Source organism: Megascapheus bottae, chromosome 3, assembly GCF_031878675.1.
Source record: "Megascapheus bottae isolate mThoBot1 chromosome 3, mThoBot2.hap1, whole genome shotgun sequence".
Classification (NCBI taxonomy): domain Eukaryota; kingdom Metazoa; phylum Chordata; class Mammalia; order Rodentia; family Geomyidae; genus Megascapheus; species Megascapheus bottae.
In genome coordinates, this window is record NC_143511.1 from 79,560,572 (window position 1) to 79,581,476 (window position 20,905).

At 39.7% G+C, this 20,905-nt stretch overlaps 1 protein-coding gene across 1 annotated transcript in view; it reads right to left on the reverse strand.

Annotated features, from left to right (window-relative positions):
* C5 (complement C5) overlaps positions 1 to 20,122 on the reverse strand; it is a 72,332-nt gene extending 52,210 nt beyond the window's left edge. Inside the window, 12 exon segments of the mRNA XM_090330542.1 lie at positions 2,489 to 2,692; positions 4,209 to 4,394; positions 4,907 to 5,022; positions 7,996 to 8,122; positions 9,779 to 9,893; positions 10,480 to 10,570; positions 10,920 to 11,002; positions 13,269 to 13,360; positions 13,797 to 13,867; positions 14,702 to 14,864; positions 18,013 to 18,205; positions 20,041 to 20,122. Coding sequence (XP_090186668.1) covers positions 2,489 to 2,692; positions 4,209 to 4,394; positions 4,907 to 5,022; positions 7,996 to 8,122; positions 9,779 to 9,893; positions 10,480 to 10,570; positions 10,920 to 11,002; positions 13,269 to 13,360; positions 13,797 to 13,867; positions 14,702 to 14,864; positions 18,013 to 18,205; positions 20,041 to 20,105 — 1,506 coding nt within the window. The 5' untranslated portion in view covers positions 20,106 to 20,122.
* Between the last annotated feature and the right edge of the window lie 783 nt (positions 20,123 to 20,905).

Below are 20,905 nucleotides of genomic sequence, written 5' to 3' on the forward strand. Positions count from 1 at the left end.
AAGTATCCAAGGACGGTGCCCAGACCCTAAGTTCAAGGCCCAGGACTGGCAAAAACAAAAAGCAAGCAAACAAACAAAAAACAAAGCAGTAACAAAACTAAGACCGGGGCTTGAGAATACACTTGGAAGTGGAGCAAAAAGAATATTGAAGAAGAACTGGGCGCCAGTGGCTCATGCCTGCAATCCTAGTTACCCAGGCAGAAAAGTCCCTGTGAGATGCTTATCTCCAATTAGCCACTCCAACAAACAAACAAAAACAAAACAAAACAATGCTCCCTCCCTCAAAAAAACACTGGAAGTGCACTGTGGTTCAAGTGACAGCAGCAACTGCAAGAGACTCTTATTTACAGTTAATCAGCAAGAAAACAGAAGTGGAGGCATAACTTAAGTGATAGAGCACTAGACTTGAGTGAAAGAGCCAGGAGACAATGCTCAGACCCTGAGTTCAAGACCCAGTAGTGATGAGAGAGAGAGAGAGAGAGAGAGAGAGAGAGAGAGAGAGAGAGAGAGAGAGAGAGAGAGAGAGAGAATCAGGGAAAGAGAGAGAGAGACAGGGAGTTGATATGTATATTTGTTCCCACTGTGTTATGAATATTAATATGATTGGAATAGTTATATCCATTAAAAAAACTGAGGCCCAGTAACTAATTAAATAGCATTCTGATTTTAGTTTAAAAAATCAAATAACTAGGAAATTAGAGAACTAAAAATTGGAATTAGATTTTTTTTTTTTTGGTGGGTCATGGGACTTGAACTCTGGGCCTGGGTGTTGTCCCTGAGCTCTTCAGCTCAAGGCTACCACCCTACCCTTGATGCAAGCCCCACTCGCTGTTTTCTAGAGGTTAATTGGAGATAAAAGCTTCAGGTCCTTTTTTGCCTGGGCTGGCTTTGAACCTTGATCTTCAGATCTCAACCTCCTGAGTAGCTAGGATTACAGGCTATACCCGGCTAAAACTAGATTCTTTAAGTCATACATTGGCCCTAAAATCTCCTTCATTTTGTTACATATATATGTATAGTGTTTATGTGTATATATATATATATTTGTAAATTCATACATATATACAAGCTATGTATGTATATATATGGTGTTTGTGTATGTATATATGTGTATAAATGCATGCTATTTTGGGATTAGGTTTAAAACCATGGATTGCATCTTAAGTTAGAGTTTTAAAGTTAAAAGCATGAAACCAGAATATCTTCCAAAGTCCCTTAAATTGTTCTTAAAGAGCAGACTGTGTACATAACTTGGTGTGTGATTCATGAATGGTGTCTCTGCTTCCCCTCCAGTCCTGTTAGCCTCAGGTCCTCATTTATGCTTGAATTCCTGCCTTAGAAAGCATAAGCATAGGGAAATCCCTCATCAGCACTGTTTAGCCTGGCCTTTGGTACGGTTCTCTCTGTTCCTTTGGAGACTGTCAGAAAGGCCCTGCCATTTTCTGTTCCTTCTTTCCTAAGCTTTGCTAGCAGGCTTAATGGATTCACCTCTTATGTGGTGTTAAGTGATGTAAAGGAATGTTGCTGGCTGTGCCACTGGAGCAGGTATGATATGATTTAAATCCTAACAGCAGGCCTTGGGTATGCCTTTTTTACACCAATGTAATCCTTGTAATTTTTGGTCTCGAAATAAGAGCTAACGTGACATAATCAGTCCCCAGTGATTAGACTACATTTAGTAGACAGAGTTATCACACCAGAAATCAGAGGTCCTACTTTAAGTCAAAATCTACCTCTTCTGAGCTGAGTTACCATCTATGGGTCTTGGAAACTAATTTCTCCCTATGTGAAATGGTCATGACAATCACGTTCTACCTTAAAGGATTTTGAAAAGCTGATGTTCAAATTGGTTAATGGTCTTGAAGCCGAGGGGCAACAGCCACAGAGGCTCAGGCCTGTAATCCTAGCTACTCAGGAGGCTCAGACCTGAAGATCTGAGGATTGAGGTTCAAAGCCAGCCCAGGCACAAAAGACTATGAGACTTTATCTCCAATTAACCACTAAAAAACGGGAAGTGGGGCTGTGACTCCAGGGGGAGGGCAGTAGCCTTGAGTTGAAGAGCTCAGGGACAGCGCCCAGGCCCAGAGTTCAATCCCCACGACCCACCAAAAAGAAAGAAAAAGATAATGTTTTTGAGAGCACTCTAAAATACAAACATGAAGAATCACTCTAGTGATTTTTTTTTTGCGGGGGGGTGAGGGGGGTGTCAATCATAGGGCTTCAGCTCAGGAGCTGGGCACTGTCTGTCCCTGAACTTTTTTGCTTAAGGCCAGCACTCTACCACTTTCCAGCTCCACTTCTAGTTTCTAGATGGTTAATTGGGGATAAGAGTCTCACAGACTTTCCTGTCCTAGCTGGCTTCTAATACAGTCTTCAGGTCTCAGCCTCCTGGGTGGCTAGGATTCCAGGTATGAGCCACCAGTACCAACAAACGAAATTGTTCTAGGTTTGAGATGTGGAGACATATATTTATAATTATTGTACTTACCAGGAAATTATAGTGAGTTATTTTGTCAATGTATGGACTCTTGGGGGTCACAATGATATTCAGATATTCTCCAACAAGTAAAGGTTTATAATTATCGATCCAATCGATATAAAGGTAACTGTGGCTGAGAGATGAATATGAAACTGCTCGGTAATCTTTGCTAGCTTGATTTTCTTCAGGGAGGTCTGGGGCATCCGTTTTGACCTGAAAAGAAAATGTGAGAAACACATGTGGACTGGGAGAAATGCTTTTCGGTAAAATGTGTCTTTTAAATTCTTGGCTTTCTAAATTTCTAAAATTCACAGTGCCAAATGTGAAAGGAGGATAAGACCTGCACTTCTCTGGTGTCTGTACAGCTGTAGTGTCAAGTTCCTTTTTAGCGACTGTGGAGAATGATGAAGGGGCTACGGATTACGTGGAGGAGTCTGATGAAAAGAAGAGAGAAGATGTTCCTGGAACAACCATTTGTTCCCTTTCTGAAATATCATTAAAGTACTTCTCTTTCTAGAGGATGAGATGACAGGAATGGATGGTAGGGAAAGAGAAGTGGCAAGGAAGCAGAACTAATTCTTGAGGACCTGGGGGCAGAAGTTATGAAAGAATATCACAGAGACTGGCTGGTTTAGTTTCATTATGAAGTAATTGACACAAAGGGTTGTTTCCCACCCAGATTGAGGCCCAAAGGATAGCATGGCTGAAGCAACCTTTTTATTGCTTGCAGACAGTAGAAGTTTACTGACTCATGTTCAGAAGTTAGATACACGTTGGTTCATATTCTCATCTAGTCCCTAGCTTAATTCTGGGTAAGTTATGTAATCAACAGAGCAGTAAAAAAGCTTCCATTGTCTAATTACAAAATTACAATGATAATATTCTCTAGTTTACATGGCTGATTAAGTAGATACGATTTGAGCTCTTTATAAAGTGCTTAAGCACTTGGTTACACAATGTCAGCTTGGTGAATGTCAGCTTGGTGTTTAGTGAGATGATCCTGACATATGCATCTTGTACTGATAGCCCTGAGCTGTTACCTTATCCTTATTTTATTTGAGATGAAGAAGAGTAAGTCCTAAAAAAGAGGAGATTGTTCATTTTTTTTAAGTATTCCATGTCTCAAGCCAGGTTCCGGTAACTCCCATCTGTACTTTAGCTATATAGGCTGAAATCTGAGGATTGAAGTTCGAAGCCAGCCAGAACAGGAAAGCAATTGAGACTCTTATCTCCAATGAACCACTAAAAAGCTGGAATGCTAAAAAGTTAGCTCAAGTGCTGGAACGATAGCTTGGAGCAAAAAACAAAACAAACAAAACAACAACAAAAAAACCTCAGGGACAATGCCTTGGCCTAAACTCCAGGACTTGGCACACACAATTTGTTTCTAACAAGAGAGAGAAAAGAAGGATGGGGAGATACTTCTGTCACAAATGTTCACTAGTATAACTTTTCTAAAGGGTGGAATGCATTCTAACAGGTTCTTACGGATGTAAGTGAAGACAGTGCATTTCAAAACAAAAAAAATGGACAGTTTTATCTTCCTCAAGGGCCATTTGATGGGTTAACAGATTGTCTCTGGCGTCTATTTGTTCTGGATATGAAAATTATGGAACTAGTCGCTGGGTGTGGGGATAAAAATCCACCACATCTGTTCAGCACAGTAGCCAAAGCATACAGTCAAAAGTATACAGTGTCCTAAGAAATAGAGCAGGAAGATTCAACTCACATAAAACTCCAATGCTGTCACTGCTGATGGGAGATTCACCACAAATGAAGCCACTCCATCGCTGAGACTTGTCACACTCTGCCTTGATTCCAAGTCAGACGTCTCTTGGTTTACATGGACTATTTGTGCATTCAGAGTTACTGGTACGCCTCCAACCAGCTGGTCTAATGAATCCTTCACCTGAACCTGTGTGTCAGAAAATTATAAATCCATTCAACAGTGTCATGTCTTTTGTTTATATTTTTCTGTTTAGTTTACGTGGGTTGTGTGTGTGTGTGTGTGTGTGTGTGTGTGTGTGTGTGTGTGGTGTGCCAGTCCTGCATGGGCTGCCTTTAAACTGCGATCCTGAGATCTCAGTCTCTTGAGTCGCTTGAAGCACAGGCACTGGAACCTGGCACTTGCATCACATCTTATCCTTTGCCAGTCTTGGGCTTGAACTCAGGGCCTGAGCACTGTCTTTGGACTTTCTCAAGGCTAGAGCTCTACCACTTGAGCCACAGAACCACTTCTGGCTTTTTTCTATGTATGTGGTACCACCGAGGAATCAAACCCGGGTCTTCGTGCATGCAAGGCAAGTACTCTACTACTAGGCCAAATTCCAGGCCCCTCCCATCCCAGCTTTTAATGAGCAATGGTTCTGAGACAATTGTGTGTTCCTCATGACCATGTTCAGCAGAGTTCCCCCAGGCCCCATTTACCTTGATGGAATATGGAATCCCAGGCTTCAAGAAAAGAGGTGTAGCAACCAAATTTAGTTTGTAGGGAGACAGCACATATTTGATGCCAGGAATTTCTGCCTCTTCAGAAAATCCACCTAAAGAAAGGGTTAACATTTTTAGACATCTACTGAACTGGAGGGTGTCTATTTTATCTGTGATTCAGCTCACTTATTCACATATAAATAAATATATATTCACACACATATTTGTATATATACACATATATGGGTGTATATATGTGTGTATATGTGTATATATGTATGTATATCTATATTGTGTGTATATATGGATACACACACACACACACACACACACACACACACACACACCCCTGGATAATTGCCTTAACTTTCCAGTCTGCTACCTTAGAAGGACATATTCAAAGAGAATGAGTGGGGTTCTTAGGAATCACCTGGTTTAACTTATTTTGCAGGATTGATCCACTCATGGTTACATGATTACTTCAGGCTTAATTAGGAGTTTGATAGAAGTCTGAACATATGAATAAAATGACTCATTAAGACATCTTAGCATGAAAACAATTCAGCCTTTCTTTTTTTCGTATATTAATTGAAGGTTTACATTATATTACCAGGTAGACTTCACAAACATTGATACCCTTTCTCATGTCTTGGTCCCCATTTCCCTCCCCCACCCCCCGCCGCTCATGTGTTTTTTCCCCCCTTCCCTATCCAATTTCAAATAACCAATCAAGCATTTATACAATATATCAGATAACAAGGTGAAATACTGTAACAATATGAGATAACCAAGGGACAGCCAAAGAGATGAGAGATAACATAGTACATTAAGGACAACAATAACTCATTATAATGGCTTTTGTTTCTATATCCTTTCATTTAGCGTCATACTATATGGCCTATGTATCTAGGTTTTGTTCTATTGTAAATCTCTGCTATGAGAGCCCAAGGCTTTTATACTGATTATGACAAATGAGGGAAACCACTGAGTTCCTTTGAGTCTGACTTACTTCACTTAATATGATTTTTAAGTCTTTCCATTTCCTTACAAATGGGGCAATGTTGTTCTTTTTGACAGCAGCACAGAATTCTATTATGTATAAATATCACATCTTGTTGATCCACTCATCAACTGAGGGGCATCTGGGTTGGTTCCATATCTTTGCTATGGTAAATAGTGCTGCAATGAACATCGTTGTGCTAGTGGATTTAGTATGTCCTTGTTTCTGGACGATAGGGTAAATGCCAAGTAGTGGAATTGCTGGGTCATAAAGGAATTCTATGTTTAGTCTTTTGAGTAATTGCCATACTGCTTTCCATAGTGGTTGAACAAGTTTGCACTTCCACCAACAGTGTAGTAGTGATCCCTCCTGGCCACATCCCCTCCAGCATCTGTTCTTATTAGATTTCTTGATCCTGGCCATTCTAACTGGAGTGAGGTGGAATCTTAGAGTTGTTTTGAACAATTCAGCCTTTCTTAGAGTAGTAATTAATAATTATTAAGAACAATTGAAGGAGCATAGAAAGCACTAGAGAAGATGTTAAGGGAAGGAGTAGACATACCCTAGGGAAGAAGGAAGAGGAGGATCTTGCAGGGAGGAAGAGGAAGGAAAGGAGGGGAGGAGGGGGGGAAGAAAAGAAGGGCTGACATATAACATTAAGTATCTGTAACAGGCAGTTTAGGGGCTTTGCACAGAGTGATTCTTTTTTTTTTTTTTTTTTCCAGTCCTGGGCTTGAGCTCAGGGTCTGAGCACTGTCCCTGGATTTTCTCAAGGCTAGGGCTCCACCACTTGAGCCACAGCACCATTTCTGGCTTTTTGCTATGTATGTGGTACTGAGGAATTGAGCCTGGGTCTTCATGCATGCTATGCAAGCACTCTACCACGAGGCCAAACTCCCGGCCCGACAGAGTGATTCTTTGGCCCTCACTGTTGCCCTGTAAATGGATACTAATATTGGCCTAGGTTTTAGAAACACATTATCCCCTCTAATTTGAGATTGAATTTCCTTCCTTCCTTCCTTCCTTCCTTCCTTCCTTCCTTCCTTCCTTCCTTCCTTCCTTCTTTCTTTCTTTCTTTCTTTCTTTCTTTCTTTCTTTCTTTCTTTCTTTCTTTTTTGTGGGTCACGGGGCTTGAACGCAGCCTGGGCGCTGTCCTTGAGCTCTTCAGCCCAAGGCTACCACTCTACCCTCGAGCCAAGCCCCAATTCCCATTTTTCTAGAAGCTAATTGGAGATAAGTCTCGGGTCCTTTTGTGCCTGGGCTGGCTTTGAGCATTGATCCTCAGATCTCAGCCTCCTGAGTATTCATTTTTTGTCAGCCATGGAGCTTGAGCTCAGGACCTTGGGCACTGTCCCTGAGCTCATCAGCTAAAGGCTACCACTCTACCCCTTGAGCCACAGAACCACTTCCAATTTTCTAGTGGTTAGAGATAAGATGCTCATGGTCTTTAGTCCATCCTCAGATCTCAGCCCCCTGAGTAGCTAGGGTTACAGGAGTGAGCCACCACGCCGGGCTTGAGATAGAATTTCTGAATCACTTTTTGCTTTTGATGCTTCTAGATGAGCACCCTGGGATGGCAGATGTGCGAGCAAGCCAGCCTGCTGAGCCACTTCGGGTAGCTATGGGACAGGGGTAACCCAGTTTTGCAGATCAGGTAATTGAGACTCAATGGCTTGTCTAATGACCCAGCAGCTCTAGTCTAATGCCAGCTTCTAATTACATATAGAAGTAAAATGTAAGGGCCGAGAGTTTGGCCTAGTGGTAGAGTGCTTGCCTAGCATGCATGAAGACCTGGGTTCGATTCCTCGGTACCACATACATAGAATAAAAAAGCTGGAAGTGGTAGTATGCCTCAAGTGGTAGAGTTCTAGCCTTGAGAAAGCCCAAGAACAGTGCTCAGGCCCTGAGTTCAAACTCCAGGACTGGCCAAAAAAAAGTAAAATTTAACTATGAAAGAAGATGTGACGAAAATGTAGAAATCAACTGTACTATTAAAGCACATTTTAAATATTTTCTGAAACACACACACACACACACACACACACACACACACACACACACACACACACACACGCACTCCTCTTACCTGTAGACTCTATGACAGTCACGGCAATATAAAGATACTTGTTGTTTAAATCCTCTAGACTGTTGTATGACAGTTCTTTACTTGCTGTTTCAGAGTCAAATGTGACATGTGCAATCCCATTTATCAACTTTTAAAAAGGGGAAAATTTAAAAATAAATTAATTACATAAGGAAACAAGATGATAATACAAGCTGCTTTTACTAGCTTCTAGATGGAAGGTAAATGTCAGAGCACTGGTTTAGCATTCCCAGCAAAGTGACTGACCCAGGACCACAGCAAAGCCAGCCTGCTATTTTCTAATCTATTGGGGCAGAATTGTAGATGATGAAGAACCGGGTGTCTCATGTGGTCCTTTTGGTATAAGCTACGAAGATTCCTTTTTCCAACCTCAAAGTTACCATCCATAGCTATACAGCTCTCTTGTTACTTCTGTCCTTAACTGAGGTTTGGGTTGGATTTTACATTTCATCCTGTTACACATTTAGATACTGATTTAAAAACATATACTGTTAGGACTTCAGTTCTTTTCTTTTTGCTTAGAATAAATTTATTTGGACACTCTAGATCATCTTCAATTCATTTTTGTCATTTGGTTCCCTGGAAAATTGTCCATTTGATGTAGCCTAGCTAATCTTTTTGGAATTCAGTTTTCTTTTCTTGTTTACCATCTTTATGGGCTGGAAATGTGGCTTAGTTGTAGAGTGCTTGCCTAGCATGCATGAGGGTGTGGGTTTGATTCCTCAATACCACATAAACAAACAAACAAAAAAAGAAGAAGGAAAGAAAGACAGATTTTTTTTTGAAAAAATCTAAAGAAACTGTCTTTAAGTAGTGTACAAAGGCGTTTCAATTCAACATGCCCATTTTATAAGCACAGTGCATGATGATCCATGCGCCCCCCCCCCTTTGTCATTCTCTCCCCAGCTCTCCTTTCCAGTTACCTGGTTCTATTTTTATGTATATACATTAAACAGCATGGTTTCATTCTCCCAGTTTTCCTCTCTTCATTGTCTCTCTCGTCCCTTGACCTCACCCCAGCTCCTGACACCTCAAGTCCCAGTTTACTGGTGTTCATTTTGTTAGACTGTAAATTCGCTTTTCAGAGGACTTATACCATAAGAGTCCTCCCTTGCATACTCCATATTTTTGTTAATACATTTGTGTATATATGCATACGATTCTGTGTATGTTTATGGATGTATATTAGTTAGATTTAACTATCACATATGAGAGAAAACTATGCATCCTTTCTCTTCCTGGGCTTGTGTTTAATTCTAAAATTGTTGGACTGGAAACCAGCCATCTTGTATGGTTTAGCTATATCTAGTTTTTGTCTTTGTTTTGTTTTGTGTTTTGTGTTTCAATCCAGCCAGGGCCTCACGAACACTAAAAAGGATTAGGTCTGAGAGAATGCGAAGCATGGGCGGCTAACCCAGTTCAAGGAGGCAAGGGAGATGTCTTAGAAAAAGTATTTCAATGTTTAAATTTAAGGAGTGAGAAGACATTAGGCAAAGAAGAGACAGAGGTAACAAGCAAAGATCCCGAGACGGAAAACTGTGGAGACTGAGAACCTGGAGTGATATGAAAGAGAATGAGTGGCATGAGATCAGTTGACAAGGAAAGACAATGCCAAGGGCACTGACCTTTGTTCCAAGGCCAATAGAAAGCCAAAGGAGGATCGTAGGTGTTCACCCTATCTATAGAGACTGCTGGATTGACAGGGGGGTTTGAACTGCCTTCTCGCGCTCATGCTATCTAGAGTGGTGTGAGTGTGGCGTCTTACCATTGTACTCTTCATTGCCTTGTGCATCATTTCTTTCTCGCCATCTTTTATGTCTTCTTTTAATCCAAAAAAGACATACACGTCAGCCTCAGTGACCACTTTATTGTAAAAATACCTGCCAGATGATATTATACAAGTGTTCCAGTAACATGATTGTAGTAATAAGAGTCGGATAAAATGTAACGCTCAAAACGTACAGAAAGCACTCAGTGTACCTCCATCTACTACTGGAGTACTGTGTACTAGAGTATTGTGACTTGAAGTCAGGGCTGAGATGCTGTCCCTTGGCTTTTTTACTCAAGCCTCGCGCTGTACCACTTGAGCCACAGCTTCATTTCTGGCTTTTTTCCCCCTGGCTTTCCTTCCTCGGCTGGCTTCGCACCATGATTCTCAGTTCCCAACTTCCTGAGTAGAAGGGATCACAGGTATCAGCCACCAGCACCCAGCTTAGAGTATGGATTTTTGGGAGAATGTAGCAAGGTGGCATAGACCATCCTTGAGTCAGTTTGATTGCGCATATATAAATATGTAGCATATATATATATCAATCTCAAATCAAAATAGGCAAATAAGCTACCCACATGCTATCTCCTCTATGAATCCATCCCAAATTATAGCAAACGTTGCTAACGACTCACAGGCCATCCTGAGAGTAACCTCCACCCATCAGAGTTGGGAATCAGTTAAATAAACCTTCTTACCCTGCTTTTATAGTAATTTCAAAGTTCTTAAAGTTCTTGTAGCCAATGAAATAACTTTCTGGTTCTATCAAAACAGAAAAGTGTGGCAGGACTGCAAGTAGAAAGGAAGAGACCACATTATCCATTAAATCAAAGCAGCCTTTAAAACGACTCCCAGTATCCACCCCTTATCCATCATCCTTATACGATGTCCCAAGGAACCTTCCCACTGTACCAATCAGAATCGAGTCCATAGGGGTTGGTTGTGTTCCTTACCAGAATAGTAAGGGCATGCTGGAACCAGAACCTAGGCATTCAGACAGCTACTGCCACCATCTCCCTAGCTCCAACCAGTATTTCCAGCCATATCAGGAGGATGCCTCCATCACAGAGGGATTTGTATTAGTCGAGAGAAGGATTACTGCCAAAGCATAGGTTAGCATCTAATGGTGAGAAATTACCGTATTCTTTAATTTCAAAGGTTGTGGCTGCCGTAGTTGAAAAGTCCTCTCTATATTTAGCTTTAATTGTCCATACACCATATCTAGGGAAGCAAAATATTTAAAATTATAGATGTTAACACATATCTTTAGTTTGCCTTAAGATTTAATAAGTTCCTGGGTTTTGTTTGGTTTTTGCCAGTCCTGAGGCTGGAACTCAGGGCCTCGATGGTGTCCCTGAGCTTCTTTTGCTCAAGGCTAGTGCTTTACTACTTGTGCCACAGCACCACTTGTGACCTTTTCTGTTTATGTATAACTGAGTATTCAAACCCAGGGCTTTGTGCATGCTAGGCAAGCACTCTACCACTAAGCCACATTCCCAGCCCTAAATTCCTGCTTACCAGAAGTTAGAGGACACATAGATATATGTAGTTTAAGTAAATGGTGTGTGAGAAACTTTTTAGTTGTTTTGTGCCAATCCTGGGCTAGAACTCGGGGCCTGTCCTTGAACTTTTTTGCTCAAAGCTAGCACTCTTCCATTTGAGCCACAGCACCACTTCCAGCTTTGTGGTAATTCATTAGACATAGAGTCTCATGGACTTTCCTGCCCAGTCTGGCTTCTAACTGCAATCCTCAGTCCCCAGATCTCAGCTTCCTGAGTAGCCTGGCTCCCAACTATGTGAGAGATTTTTAAGCAAATAGAATTAATCAAGTATACACACACACACACACACACACACACACACACACACTCACACTACTTGAAAACAACACAAGAATTATGGTGTCCATAGAGTTAATTGTCCATGCAAGTTCAAATCCTTACTTTTTTCCTTTGCAACTAGGTTTTTATGTGGGCAAGTTAATATAAGTTGCACATTGAGAAAAATAACTATTGGCTTTAAGAAGTTTGAAATCAAGTGGGGAATAAAAGCAAGCAAATAAATAATTTGTTATCCGATTGAGATAAATGTCATGAAGAAAATACAGAGAGAGAAAAAGAGACAGAGACAGAGACATACATACATACAGAGAGAGAGAGAGAGAGAGAGAGAGAGAGAGAGAGAGAGAGAGAGAGAGAGCATCCATTGAGTGTTCTTGAAAATTTAACATTTCCCTGAAGCTGAGAAGAAGTTAGCTTTATAAGAAAATAGCACGAGCAAATGCACTGAGCATTAATGACTCCCATGGCTGTAATTCTCCATCATGGGGTGAGTGGCACAAGATAAAGTTAGAGTAAGTGATAATAGCAATAAAATAACAAATTTGATTAGGCTTTACAGAGTATGGAGTATTTCCACAAAAGTATACAATTTAAAAATTACCCAGCTGGGCACCAATGGCTCAAACCTGTAATCCTAACTACTCAGGAGGCTGAGGTCTGAAGATTGCAGTTCAAAGCCAGTCATGGCATGGTAGTCCATGAGACTCTTATCTCCAATTAACCACCAGAAAACCGGGAGTGGAGCTGTGGCTCAAGTGGTAGAGTGCTAGCCTTGAGTTGAAGAGCTCAGGGACAGCACCCAGGCTCAGAATTCAAACCATATGACCACCCCCCAAAAAAGATTTCTCAAATTACTTAAAGCTCACAATTTCAATTGAAAAAATTAGAATATTTTAATACAATGAATTCACTACAAGTTATCCTGTGGTAGGCAAAGGAAAGATGACCATAAAACATACCTTCCTCTGTGGTAGTCCATGTAGATGAAATCCATAGGGCTGTGTTTTCTAATACTTAGGGGCAAGGAATGGGGCCCACATCAGCCTTTTAAATAGCTAGCCCATTTGAGCCTTTTAGAGACAAGAGCTGATGATTTGGATGAAAGAAGAAGAGAAAAGAAGAAAACCCAAGGACTGTGTTTGCCTCTTCCTAATTTTGATTTCTATTTGTAGATAGAATGAGAGAAGCATAGTGGGTCTTTGTATGTCGCCTAAGCTGCCTTCTGCCTCCTGAGAAGCAAGGGACTACAGACAAGTGGTGCTGGGCTGTTGTTGCAGAGGGAGGGGTTGTTATGGAATGAAATTTAATTTCTCAGCAGAGGGGAAAAGGAGTAAGCTAATGAAGAGAAGGGGGTAATGTGTGAAGAATCTCATGTGTAGCTTACAAAATTAAGAAGAGTAGAGGAAGGGGTGGGGAAGGGAGAGATGGGTGAGAATGCTAAAAGAGGGCATTGATCAAAATATATTATATTCATAAGACTTTTTGTTAAATGGCCACTTCTTCGTACAACTACTTAAAGATCATATTTTTAAGGTGATATGCTATGGCAACACTAGGTGGCGCCATGGGACTGCATAGTTTACTTCCACAACCAAAAGTTTCAGCTTGGCCGTTTACAGACTTTATTAACAAGTATTTTTACATACTTGGGATTGGGAGGAATCTTGAAGTCAGGAAAAGAAATAATTCCAGTATAGTCATTTTCTTCAACCATGTCAACTTCTGATCCCTCAGGATCCTTTGAATAAAACACAAACATCCTAAGTATCTTATATACATGGGTGTCAACATCATCATTGAAACTTTCACACATTTAATATGTGCCAGAAAAGAATAGCGTGAATTACAATTCTATTTTAAAGTACTCTAATAAAAAAGCTTATACATTATATTCCATTAATCCTTAATGGCATTGCTTTAACAAAAGAAACTGCCAAGGATGTATTTAACTCTTCAAAATCCTTCAATATGTTGAGTTTAATTTTACCTGAGCAATTTATGTACATATGTTGTATAGATATGGATCTATAACATACTTAGAATAGATGTTAATAACTCATTTGTGGGACATTGAAAAGTTGGGAAGCTATAAGGACAGAATTAAGAAATGAGAACTGTTATCCTCAAAAAAGAAACAGTTAAAATATCATTTGAATAAATGAAAGAATACTTACAATGAAAGTTAGAACAGTTTCTCTTTTGGCTGGCTTCAAATCATCATTCAGTGAATAAACTCTAACCTTAACTGTAAAAGTAATTAGATAGAATTAAAAACTGTTCAACCAGTAGTAATTTGAGTAATTTTTTCATATTTTTTAAATTGTAATTAATAGAAGGGTTACATTATATTCACCAGATAGAAGGTGGCTTATTAAGGTTTTCAAAAAATTGTTGCCTGCCTTCTGTGTGGTAGGCAGTGAAATATGTGAGTGTGGAAAAAATCATCCATGAATGTAGTATTCTAAGGGAGGAGAGGAGAAAAATTTGATGTGTAATTTCAGGGGTATGAAGTACAAAGTTATAGTCTTAATCATATCACTACTTGTTTATTATCTTGCTTAAGCCCTTATTATATGTTCAAAATCTCTTACTTCTACTTGGAAATAACTAATAGGATAGATAATGCAATTGTTGATTTTGTAGCTTATTTAGACATCAAACCCATCAGTGAAAGCATAAAAGTCATGAGAGAATTTCATCTGTTTTAGCAAGTTGGAAATCGGTTCACATTCGATTTTAGTTATTAAAAAGTTCTACAATATAGTGTCCAATTGGGCCTAGAGTCTGGCCTAGTGGTAGAGTGCTTGCCTAGCATGCACGAAGACCCAGGTTTGATTCCTCAGTACCACATACATAGAAAAAGCAGGAAATGGTGCTATGGCTCAAGTGGTAGAGCTCTAGCCTTTACAAAGCCCAAGGACAGTGCTTGGGCTCTGAGCTCAATCCCCAGAAATATATCTATCTATCTATCTATCTATCTATCTATCTATCTATCTATCTATCTATCTACATATGTGTGTGTATGTATATATATATAGTGTTCATTTTCCCACAAATGAAGAAGCATTTTATACTCTACCTGACTGATGGGGAGTGTATACGGGTTTGTCTGTTTGAATGAAGAGAAACCCATTGTCACGGGTTATGGGTATTTTCTTGGATTTTGAAAAATGCTTCGATATCACTTCCAAATACACATGTGAATCTGATATTTGCTCTCTAGACAGTTGTTTGGGTTGTATCTGTAAGAGAGAATATTGGTGGAGCTGGAGTATAATTCTGAGGTTATAAAGCATGTTGACTTTGTAAAAACTATACCAACATGTAGTATCTACTATGTGAAGTTTTCAACAAATCCTGCTGTTCTTTTTGTGTGTGTGTGTGAGTCATGGGGCTTGAACTCTGCCTAGGTGCTGTCCCTGACCTCTTCAGCTCAAGGCCACCACCCTACCCTTGAGCCAAGCCCCACTTCCCATTTTCTAGAGGATAGTTGGAGATAAGAGTCTCAGGACTTTTGTGCCCAGACTGGCTTTGAACCTTGATCCCCAGATCTCAGCCTCCTGAGTAGCTAGGATCATAGGCATGAGCCATCGTGCCTGGCTAAATCTGGCTGTTCTTGACTCACACCCTTTACCCTTCCCTGACAATAACATTAATGAGACTTCCCATAGTAAGAAGGAGAAATAAAGGATCTGGGGCTCTCAGTGAAACAAAAATTTGTGTGTGGAGGGAGGGGAAGTGTGAATCTGCGCATGCACCCCATCATTTAAAGCGTCACTCAGAACTGAAACAGGAGTGTATCAAATCTAGCATAGCTCCAATTATAGGGTGTGATCCTGTTTCAAAAACAAAAACAAAACACAAAAAAAGGAAAAAAAAACAGATGAGCTGATAATATCCAAAAAGAAATGTACTCATTACCTGACTTATGTAACTGTAACGCCTCTGTATCTGACCTTTATAATAGCAATACAAAAAGAAAAAAAATAAATAAAAAATAGAACACCAACCAATCCAAACAAATAAAGAGTGGTTTAGAGACCACAAAAGTAAATTAATACTGCCCAAATCCCTTCAGTGTCTAAAATCATAAACAACCTTTAGCTTTAAGCATTTGAAAACCTTTTTATTTCCTAATATTTTCATCTATTTAATTAAACCACTACCAAAAACACTCATAGAAAACCTTCCCTGCAATCAATCAATCAGCTAGTTAAGCCATCTTCTCCATTCTCCATATACAACCAACCTCCTGACAGATGGCCTCACCATTTTGTGTTAAATCACACCCTTCTGTTCCCGCACTGTAGAGGTGTACTTTCAAAGTTGCAAATTGCAACTTAACCCTGTTTACATTCTGTAGCAAGTGAATATCTTATATTATCATAAGTAATAAATGCAAAACAAATGTTACTGTGAAAATTTAACCCCCTGAAACACAGGGATGAGAGTTAATCACTAGAATCAAATTGCTATGGAATTCAGTACAAAATTAGTATTAGAGAAATTGGGAAACCATCTTTAGGTTGTTTTGTACTCAGGTACTTTTGCAAGTATCCAAGAGACCAATTTCAGACCAGCAACGATTTGTTAAAGCTGTAACATGTATATTGAGTCAATGTACTCAAAGCAAAGGCTCAGTATCAAACAACTGACAAAATGCTACTTTTTAGTGTTAAGATAAAATTAAATGCTTAAGATCTGTTCAACGTTTATCATCCTCCCCCCTCCATTGGCTTTTTCAGTGAACCATCTGGAACTTTCTGTGACAATGGAAGTGAGGAAGCCAATGTTTAGTTTCTGTTCCACCTTGACTGATTTAAATATAAAGGCCAAGGCCCACATGTAACTCATTCTCTTACACATTACTAGAAAGATTTATTTACTGAACATAAATGAATTTTAGCTTTTAATAAACCCAAGTGAGAATACGCATTAAGAGATGAGAACGTTTTACTATCAAAAGCCACTTGGGAGGCCAAGATTGAAGGATAGCAATTCATGGCTAGCCTAAGCTAGAACAGGTTTGTGAGCCTCCATCTTGATCAACATGTACTTGTTACATGAACCGCAGGGGAAACAGTGGCTAGGCATTGTGGACTGCACCTGTCATCTCAGTGATGTGAGGAAGATTACAGTGCAAGGTGGCTCAGGTATAAGTGAGACCCTATCTTAAAAATTAACTAATATAAGAAGTGTTAGTGGAGTGGTCTAAGTGGAAGAGCCCGTGGCATATGAAAGGCCCTGAACTTAGATCCCAGTACTTTTTCTTTCTTTTTTTTTTTTTTTTAAGTATATTGAGAGTAGGATTTTGGTTAGAATTTATTTAGATCGCGCTATCATATACCTCCCTCTGAAAGGAATTAAAAAGATATAGAAAACTCTTAATGTGAGCAATTTTTTGTAATATGTAATAAAACACTTTGTCTCAAACATGCGCAAAGCAAAAAGTAGCTATAAACTTATACTTATGATATTTAGATATTTAAAAAATAAAAACAAGACCGGGGGTTTGGCCTACTGGTAGAGCGCTTGCCTAGCATGCATGAAGACGCGTGTTTGGTTCCTCGGTATCACATACATAGAAAAGGGCAAATATGGTGTTGTGGCTCAAGTGGTAGAGCTCTAGTCTTGAACTCAGCCCCTGAGTTCAAGCCCTAGGATTGGCAAAAAATAAATAAAAACAAAAGATGACAAAAATCAATAATTTTACTTTTAAGCTCCATAAGATTTCAATTGTTGATTTTTTTTTTTTTTATTTTTTGGTCATGAACTCTGCCTGGGCTCTGACCTTGAGCTCTTTAGCTCAAGGCTACTGTCTACCCCTGGACCTAGGCATTGTCACTGAGCTCTTCAGTGGAGCCAAGCCCCACTTCCCTTTTTCTAGTGGTTAATTGGAGATAAGAGTCTCAGGTCCTTTTGTGCTGTCTTTGAACCTTGATCCTCAGATCTCAGCCTCCTGAGTAGCTAGGATTACAGGTGTGAGCCACTGCACCACACTGGCAATTATTGTTTTTTTTTTTTAAATGAAGAAATCACATTGGAAAAAGACAGGTCTGAATGAACCCCTAGAGTGTTTGCACATAGTACAGAAATATGTACAAATGGGCTGGGAATATAGTTTAGTGCTAGAGTGCTTGTGTAGCATGCATGAAACCCTGGGTTTGATTCCTCAGTACTACATAAACCAGAAATGCCAGAAGTGGTGCTGTGGCTCAAATGGTAGAGTGCTAGCCTCGAGCAAAAGAAACTCAGGGACAGTGATCAGGCCCTGAGTTCAAGCCCCAGGACTAACAAAAATAAAATAAAATAAAGAAATATGCATAAATTTACAAAACTATTTACAGATATATTCTATAAATATGAAGAAAATAAAAGATAAATACATACTGTTAAGATGGCAGAGTTTTGGAATTTATTTTCTGGGGATAAGGTAACAGAGCCTGATGCATAAGCAAATTTTTTATCAGGGTAACTTTTTATAGAAATGGTTGCATCAAATGCTTCCATGTACCCATAGACTTGAATCACGACATTTTCAGATGCTCCAACACGCAATACTTTTGGTGCAGAAATGACATAGCTGTTAAATTGAAAAACAAAATATTTAGTAATTTAATATTGCCTATTGAATGTTATGTTCCCTCTTGTTTGAGAATCAATCTACAAATGATATGACATCAAATTTTATTTTGTGATCTATGATAATTTCAGCATTGTTTTCAAGAAGAAGTGCTTATAATTAACACTTAACAGGGCACGTTGGGGGGCGGGGAGTGTGGCCTAGTGGTAGAGTGCTTGCCTAGCATGCACGAAGACCCAGGTTCGATTCCTCGGTACCACATACATAGAAAAAAAGCCAGAAATGGTGCTGAGGCTCAAGTGGTAGAGCTCTAGCCTTGAGAAAGTCCAAGGACAGTGCTCAGGCCCTGAGCTCAAGCCCACGACTGGCAAAAACAAAACAAAACAAAAAACAAGGCACGTTGGAATTAAGTTTACATTCAGAAAGGGAAGAAAAGCATTCCCTCTATATTACTGCCAACTGTAACTTAATGTGTTCTCTGGAAAATATAGCTCCCGGTGCTGGTGGCTCATGCCTGTAATCCTAGCTACTCAGGAGGCTGAGATCTGAGGACAGCAATTCAAAGCTACCTTGGACTCTAAAAATCATGAGACTCATATCCAATTAACCACCAGAAAACAGGAAATGGCGCTGTGGTTCAAAGGATAGAGTGCTAGCCTTGAGCTGAAGAGCTCAGGGATGGCAACCATGGCCAGACTTCAAGCCCCATGACCAAGAACAAACAAACACACACACACACACACACACACACACACACACACACACACGCACGCACGCACGCACGCACGCACGTGCATGAGCACGCAGTTGTTATTCTTTTCTTTCTTTTTCTTTCCTTTCTTTTTCTCCAGTGATAAAAAAAGAAGTGATATAGGCCCCAGCCATTCAATGTAATCTCTGCCATCTGCTGGGAAAGATGGAGGAGAATGATAAAAGGGGTGAATTGAGCCTCATACATTGTCCTCATAAACAGATATGTAGAATTGAAACCCCTTTGTATAACTACTAAAAAATACTGAAACAAACAAAACACACCCAAATAACTGCAAGTGAACACCTCAGAGCAACACTTTCAAGGGGTGTCCTAAATTGGACATATTAAAAAGGAAGGGAATAAGGGAGGGAGGATGGAAGGAGGGAGAAGAAAGGATATAAGGAAGGAAGGGGGGTAGGGAGGGAGGAAAAGAGCGAGAGAGAGGAGGAAAAGAGGGAGGGGGGAGAGGGGAAGAAGGGAGGGAGGGGGAGAACTCGGGAGGGGAGGGGAACAAAGAAGAAAAGGAAGGGGCAGGGAGGGAAGAAAGGAGGGGGGAGGCAAGGAGAAAGGAAGGGAAGAAGGGGGAGTGAGGGAAGGAGAGAGAACATTTGAGTAGATAATACCCGGGTACTTTTCAGCAGTTAAGCATTATTTTTAGAAATCATCATTTATAAGATAAAATTTAAAGTGCACAAAATTTCAGTAACACAAATAGTTGTGAAGAATCAACTTATACATTTGGAAATAATGACTAATAGATTTTCAAAGCTATTTGAACTGTGAAAAACACCCAGAAAAACTAAGAAGAAATGCAAACAAGCAATGAGAACAAAGTTTAAATTGACTTTGTCATTTATTGAAGAGAAACTGGAACATGTGAAGTTTTGTAAATAACAATTCATCAAAGCTGTCATATTTTTCACCATTCACTCAATCAAAATGCTTACATAGCTTTCTCATTCAGAGAGGAATCTCCTCATTTGGGCAAAGTTATTTGCAATGATATAATCTGATGAGTTTACTTTTTCACTTAATATAACAAACATGCATCAAACAATAGAGATGGGCTGCTTTTACTTACGTTTGTTCCTGTCCCCAACTTTTCTCCAGGAAGATTAACAAACAAAGTATCTCCCAAAGGGCCATGGTGGAAAGTGGTACAAAACCATGGGCATCAAAACTTGAATCTACTTTCCTTTTAAATAAACTAAGCTTGAAGAATTTGGATAAATTTGTTCTCTGGTTAATCATTAATGACAAAAAGAAATATCTCTGAGCAAGAAAACTAAAATCGGAACCCAAACACATTTTCATGTCCATAAATAAAGATAGGAATTGTTTTATAGGAGTTTACACTTGAGGGACTTATTTTTCATTTTCCCTCTTCATTGTTCCTCTTTCCCTCTCTTGTCCTTTCCTTTATCCTCTCATCTCATCTCCCTTTTTTTCTTTCCTTCCTCTCCTTCCCTCTTTCCTTCCTTCCTTGGACTGAACATCTGGGATTATGCAAACTTTGCAAGCACTATAATTTCCTAACTCCTCAAAATATTTTTATTCATTCAAATAGTAAAAGAATTCTAAAATAAGAGTGTCTCCAAGAGGAATGGCTCAACTGTGAAAACCAGGAAGTCAAATTGCCTCTGACTTTTTTCTCTAGTCCAGGGCCTTTGCTTTGATGTACTATCTGTGAGCATGCCTCTGGTAGGTCCTATTTGTTCTGATACTGACAGAGACCTGGATTTGGTTCCAAACTGAGAGGTATTAGGAAAACAGGACTCCCAAGGTCCCGTCCATGACACTGGTTATAATTTAAGGATAACCTAGATCTACAAAAGGGTCCAAGGGATAGTTTCTTGGTTTGCTTCAGTCCATAGAAGAAAATAAAGATTTGCTGGACAAAGACTGTGACTGCAGGTGAGGAATCTGGTATCACTGTTCATATCACC